Source organism: Oncorhynchus masou, chromosome 23 (assembly GCF_036934945.1).
Source record: "Oncorhynchus masou masou isolate Uvic2021 chromosome 23, UVic_Omas_1.1, whole genome shotgun sequence".
NCBI classification, from domain to species: domain Eukaryota; kingdom Metazoa; phylum Chordata; class Actinopteri; order Salmoniformes; family Salmonidae; genus Oncorhynchus; species Oncorhynchus masou.
In genome coordinates this window covers 25,113,424-25,120,503 of record NC_088234.1, presented here as the reverse complement: position 1 = coordinate 25,120,503, position 7,080 = coordinate 25,113,424, and the positions used below count along the sequence as shown (strand labels likewise).

The window sequence follows — 7,080 nt, the reverse complement described above, 5'->3', positions numbered from 1 at the left end:
TCTTTCCATGACAGACTGACAAGGTGAATCCAGGTGAAAGCTATGATCCCTTATTGATGTCACTTGTTAAATCCACAGATTAAATAAGGATTTAAAAAAAAATCTTGAGACAATTGAGACATGGATTGTGTATGTCAAATCAAATGTAGTTATAAAGCCCTTCTTACATCAGCTGATATCTCAAAGTGCTGTACAGGAACCCAGCCTAAAACCCTAAACAGCAAGCAATGCAGGTGTAGAAGCACAGGTACTATGTGTGCCATTCAGAGGGTGAATGGGCAAGACAAAAACTGTAAGTGCCTTTGAACAGGGTATGGTGGTAGGTGTTAGGCGCACCAGTTTGTGTCAAGAACTGCAACGCTACTGGGTTTCTCATGCTTAACAGCTGGGATACATTGGATGAAACATGGTCCAGCATTCCTGTGGAACGCTTTCGACACCTTGTAGAGTCCATGCCCTGACGAATTGGCTGTTTTGAAGGCTTCTCCTGACAATGAATAGCACAATGAGCAGCAAACCTTGAGCACCAGTAACAATGTTGACATTTGCTAACATTCGGCTGGTAAATGTTGTTCCATGTTTGTCCTCATCTGGGACATTTGAATGTCCGTAACTCTCGTCCCTCATAATGTACAGACATACAAGTGACTCCGCCCTGTGTATTATCTCCAATTCTCTGTTTGTAAATACAAACCTGTGTTTTAGACTATGTGATCCTTCTTACCTGGGCATGGGCTCCTGCCTGGCGTCATTTTTAGTGTTAAATCAAGCTCTCACTCAACCCCAAATCTCCACCGGGCACAGTGAGTTGCATTGTGTATTTTGTTTCAACATGAGGGCTGTATAGGATTTTATTTTATTTTTATATCATCTGAGCAATACAGGGGCCTTGAGGGTTGAGATATGAGGTCACACACACCTCTGTAGACTTGTGCCCCTCACCAAGCTCTGCATTGGCCAAAACAGCTTGGCCTGGCAACATAAACCCTTTGTACAAATTGAATGGGAATTGGGCAGGATAGAATACATTTTCCATTCACTTGAATAAATGTAACACTCTTTGGCTGGGTCCTTGCAATTATATGCCAAAGTCAGGGAAGAAATCAGACAAAAATCACTTTATTGCGAAGGAAGCAGAATAAGCTTAGCACTGTTTAACAAAACATTTTCAGGGTTGACAGAGAAAAGTGGAGCTACAATCTGTTTCATATGGGCTTCAATTCAAAATTGCCTGTAGGAACATTGCAATGGACCAAGCATGGTTGCAGTCGATTAGAACAGAACATTGAGCAAAAAAAATAGCTGTTATTGGCTGATTAACACTGTGCCCATTGGCTGTTTAGATATTTACCATGGTCTGAGATCTGTACTTGGAAATTATGCCGGTATACTCCCTTCCAGAGCGGTAAGCAGTCCGTGGTCGCTCCGGTCGAGAGAAGTCCACGTGGAACAGGCCAAAACGTACACTGAACCCGTCGGCCCATTCAAAGTTATCCAGGAGAGACCAGGCGAAATAGCCTCGCACGTCAACACCATCCTCTCGGAGAGCTAGAACAAAGAGACAAACATACATGGTATTTTTTAAATTTATTTTTTAAAATACGTGACAGTGCGCATTAAGAGGTAATGTGAAAATACTTTGTTCACACATCACAAAAGGACAAGATCCCATTGTATTATGACTGCCATAAGTCACTCTCTTAACCTTCTCCATTGACCTGAAATGAGCTAAATACTGTCACTAATTCAAAAGAACAGGTTCATCAACGAAGGATTCAAGTCACTCAGCCCCCTGTAACTTAGTTTCTGAATGATGTATAAATACTACGATTTCATGTGGGAAACAACCCCTCAGAGGTTTAAATAGTACAAGTAGCGACTGGAAGAAATTCACATTAAATAATGATAGATTCTCCATAATATACGGTAACTTTATGGTGGCCACTTTCTGGTCTCTACCTCTGGCTATTTCCTGGATGATGTCATGGTAAAACCCACAACGCTGGACATCTTCCATGTCCACTGGCCCCACCTGGGAGAAGCCATTTTCTGTGATGTAGACCGCAGGGTTGTTGAATGTGTCCTGTCAAAGAAATTGGTTGCTATCATTGTCCAACAAAACACGAGTTCAATAATGACAGTCAAACAACACAGTGGAAGGCTTTAAAGTACAGTTGTGTGTGTGTGTGTGTGTGTGTGTGTGTGTGTGTGTGTGTGTGTGTGTGTGTGTGTGTGTGTGTTCTGGCTTTTGTTGGTTTTGTTGCACAAATTTAAACTTTCAAATGGTACCACAAAGATGGTTGGAGGTCCACACATCAGAGAATGTTGACTTGAATGGGAATATGTTGTTTTTAATTATACTGTCAATCCGGTCATCTTTGCAGTATTAGAAGTTACATTTTCAATTAAATTTCAATGGTATACTAGCTAAATTGCATTCAAATCGATTTAACCTGGTGACAAACCGCGACAGCAGGATATTTCTCATTCTCAAAAAACTTTTCACCTGAAGCGATCAATGTGACACAATTCAGTGTGACACAATTCAATGTGACAACTGTAATGGTTCTTCAATCTGTTTACTGTGCAAAAAAACAATCAATAGCGAGCAACTATGTTAATGTTAAATGTTCTCCTCACTAAAGGTTTGACTCAATTTGATTGGCTCAAGGCAGGGGATTCAATCCATGAATTGAATAATCCTTAAATGTAAAATCATCAGGAAGAAAAAGTATTCTAAAACTTAATTTCATCCTCTGAATTGACAGCTTTCGAATGGAGCAGACCTTGTTCACCTGGGCGCTGTTCGGATACTTTAAAAATGTGTACTTTCCTTAATGTAATCACTGATCTGACATGACGTGGATTGGTGGAAGTGGAACTTTTAAAAAGTTGTTTTATTTTTGTAAGTATTGGAACAGGACCCTGGTTCTCTTTACCTTAATGTACTTCAGCAGTTTCCTCAAGCCGTCAGGAACCACAGCCAGCCATGACACCCCACATACCGGCCAGGATGGGTCCACCACCCCCTCTGCATCCTGGTCACTCTTCAACCCCAACACCCCTGGACAACATTCCCCTGGCTTCACCATCCGAGACGTATAGTAGTTCAACGCAAAAAAGTCAGCCGTGCCGAGAAGACTAGGCTCGTCTTTGGAGAACCTGGGCAGTCTAGAACCTTCTTGGTAACCCAGTTCTTTGCTTCTGACCTCAATACTAGACCTCATCACTTCTGGGTAGTCTCCAGTGACAAACAGGGGCCAGGCAAACCACCCTATTGTAAAGGCCAGGTAGCGTTCGGTGGCGGCCGTGTCATCGGGACTGGCCGGGTCCAACGGTTCAGCCCAGTCGCTATTAATCGCTAAGGACACCGAGCCACCCTGTTTTGCCCTGTAGAGGACATTGTAGCTGTGCCAGGCCCTGGCGTGGCCACGTAGCATGTTGTGTCCCACCAGGTAGGCAGCCATCCCTGGTTCTTTTACCCCCGGGGCAAAGATGCCATCCTCGTGGCCCAGTTTAGCGCACACGTACGGCTCGTTCAACGTGATCCACAGTTTCACACGATCCCCGAACGATTCAAAGCAGAAGCGGGCGTAGCTGTCAAAGATGGCCGCAATCTCAGGTGATTTCCAACCTCCCTGGTCCTGGAGAGCTTGTGGCAGGTCAAAGTGGTACAGAGTAACCATGGGCAACACGTCACTAGCCACCAAATCATTGATCACTTTGTTGTAGTATCGCAAACCTGCAGGACAGAGACACATAGCTTAGTAGTAAATCATGGGTATCAAGCCTAAATTAGGCTTCAATCAGGGACGCTGCACTTCTAAGAGTAGCACACAACAAACTGTGGCAAAAGGGTCCAGACCCCTTGACAGATATTTGTGGCACTGCATTGTTTACATAAACAAAAGCCAGGTCGTAACACAATAATGTATGGTATTTTTAATTTTTTATCATATCATATACCATAGGCATTCACCACAAATAAATACTGGAGGAATCGTATCGTAAGTAACCACTACACAGTCTCAGAGTACGGCTACCTTTTTGATTGACATGCCGTGTTATCCCCTCCGGTAGCAGGCGGGACCAGGACAGAGACAGGCGGTAGTGGGTCAGGCCTAGCTGACGGATACACCGGAGGTCCTCTTCCCAGAGCTCATAGCTGTTACAGGTGACATCTCCACTCTGGCCCTCGAACACTAGTCTGCCCCCTTCGTGACAGAACGTGTCCCAAATGCTCGGTCCCTTGTCATCCACATTCCAGCCTCCTGCAAGGTTCAATTCATAGCAGTACTGATCATCCATAACGCACTGTTTGAATATCAACAACAACAAAATTCTAAAGAAAAATGTGCCTTACAATTCCTAAAAATAGCTATTGTACTGTATGTAGCCTATATACAGTGCATTCGGGAAGTATTCAGACCCCTTCACATTTTCCACATTTTGTTACGTTACAGCCTTATTCTAAAATGTATTCATTGTTTTCCTCATCAATCTACAAACAATACCCCATAATGACTAAGTGAAAACAGGCTTTTAGAAATGTTTGTAAATGTACATAAAAATATATAAAAAAATACCTTAATCACATTAGTATTTAGACTCTTTGCTATGAGACTCTACATTGAGCTCAGGTGCATCCTGTTTCCTATTGATCATCCTTGACATGTTTCTACAACTTGATTGGAGGCCACCTGTGGAAAACGCAATTAATTGGACAGGATTTGGAAAGACACACACCTGTCTATACAAGGTCCCACAGTTGACAGTGCATGTCAGAGCAAAAACCAAGCCATAAGGTCAAAGGAATTGTCCGAAGAGCTCCAAGACAGGATTGTATCGAGGCACAGATCTGGGGAAGGGTACCAAAACATTTCTGCAGCATTGAAGGTCCCCAAGAACACAGTGACCTCCATCATTATTAAATGGAAGAAGATTGGAACCACCAAGACTCTTCCAAGAGCTGGCCGCACGGCCAAACTGAGCAATAGAGTGAGAAGGGCCTTGGTCATGGAGGTGAACAACCCGATGGTCACTCTAACAGAGCTCCAGGCCTTTATGGTAGAGTGGCTAGATGGATGCCACTCCTCAGTAAAAGGCACATGACAGCCCACTTGGAGTTTGCCAAAAGGCATCTAAAAGACTCTGACCATGAGAAACGTTTGGCATGATTGCCAAGCGTCACATCTGGTGGAAACCAGGCACCACTCATCACCTGGCCAATACCCTCCCTACGGTGCAGTATAGTGGTGGCAGCATCATGCTGTGGGGATCTTTTTCAGCGGCAGGGACTGGTGGACTAGTCAGGATCGAGGGAAAGATGAACGGAGCAAAGTACAGAGAGATCCTTGATGAAAACCTGTTCTTGTTGTCCTGCGCTCGTTATCCTGTTGGAAGGTTCCGACGGGACAACGACACTAAGCACACAGCCAAGACAACGCAGGAGTGGCTTCTGGACAAACCTATGAATGTCCTTGAGTGGCCCAGCCACAGCCCGGACTTGAACCCGATCTAACAATGCTGGAGAGACCTGAAAATAGCTGTGCAGCAACGCTCCCTATCCAATCTGACAGAGGTTGAGAGGATACGCAGAGAAGAATGGGAGAAACTCCCTAAATACAAGTGTGCCAAGCTTGTAGCGTCATACCCAAGAAGACTCAAAGCTGTAATCGCTGCCAAAGTTGCTTCAACAAAGTACTGAGTAAAGAGTATGAATTTGTATTTTTTATACATTTGCAAAGAAAATCTAAAAAACAGTTTTGATTTGTCATTATGGGGTGTTGTGTGTAGATTGATGAGGGGAAAAAACGATTTAATCCATTTTAGAATAAGGTTGTAATGTAACAAAATGTGGAAAAGGTGAAGGGGTCTGAATACTTTCTGAATGCACTGTCAATGGGCTACTGTAAGTCTATGGTTGCTCATTCTGTATATGTATATAGCTCATGCTGTCGTTGTTAAATGTATTCATAACTACATTAATGTTTCAACTATTAGGCTACTATCAATACATGATACAGTGGTTGAGAGAAACTCTTGAGTTGAAGTCCCCCTTTTGCATTAGAGATCCAACTGCAGCCTACCGGTAGACCTAAAGGTTGCAAGTAGTTGTGTGTAGGTTAGCCTACTTCTCGCCTGATGCCAGAGAAAGTCGTCTCGGGGACGCGCATTACCTTTCCTAATCAAATTACTGTATCTACACGTGCACACACAAAAAAACACTTGTACAGTTTGACTGCCGGCGCCAAACAAATTCTTATTACGTACCTTCGATTTGATAAGCGGATGTAGCCGCGCCCCATGCAAAGTTAGTCGGGAACATGGTTTCAGAATCGTTCGTATGGATACAATTCCATTCAGGGCTGTTGGTTATATTTGCCTACATGTACAAAAAATATATAAAAAAAAGACAACAACCCTCTTGTTGTGAAATATTGTATTGTCAAGCAAGCAATAGTTAGAGTTAAAGGAGCTACATAGTCAATCTGTCCTCTGCATTGGCCGTGCAGCATTTACCGTGGCATTCATGCTACGTGGAGCAGCGCAAAACTGTTGAGCAGTGCTATTGTGAAGGAGGTTTTCAAGGAAGTGAGTTTGTGTTTATACAGGATCTCCAGCCATTACCTACTGTCAACCATCAATGTCGATGCGGAGCTACACGGAGCCCTCCGCATTGTTACAACATTTGGGAAGTGCAGGGCGGTGCGGTACAGAACTCAATTTGGTCTCACACCCGCCACACACCGCCTCCAACCATATTTAGAACAAAGCATAAATTGGCTTTTAGTTACGTAGACTCAGATGTGTTACATCACTAGGGCTTGTTCGCAAGCGTTGTTGTGAACTCGCGCTGCGCAAATTCTGTTTGTAGGCGACATGAAGGTTGGAGTAAAAAAAAACATAGCTGGAAGATGAGGATCTATCTGGCTTCAGAAAGTATTCACACCCGTAGACCTTTTCCACACTTTATTGTTACAGCCTGAATTAAAAATTTAATTTAGATTTTGTGTCACTGGCCTACACACAATACCCCATAGTGTCAAAGTGGAATTCAAATCAAAGTTTATTTGTCAC

General features: G+C 43.4%; 1 protein-coding gene across 1 annotated transcript; it reads right to left on the bottom strand.

The window, feature by feature from the left end:
* Positions 1 to 1,103: 1,103 nt before the first annotated feature.
* On the bottom strand, positions 1,104 to 6,617 carry LOC135510614 (cytosolic beta-glucosidase-like). The gene is made up of 5 exons (XM_064931675.1): positions 6,274 to 6,617; positions 4,044 to 4,271; positions 2,940 to 3,742; positions 1,960 to 2,083; positions 1,104 to 1,548 (listed from the first exon to the last, which is right to left on the bottom strand). Exons 1-5 carry the CDS (start codon positions 6,326 to 6,328, stop codon positions 1,340 to 1,342), a joined length of 1,419 nt encoding a protein of 472 aa, XP_064787747.1. The 5' UTR covers positions 6,329 to 6,617; the 3' UTR covers positions 1,104 to 1,339.
* Positions 6,618 to 7,080: the final 463 nt, after the last annotated feature.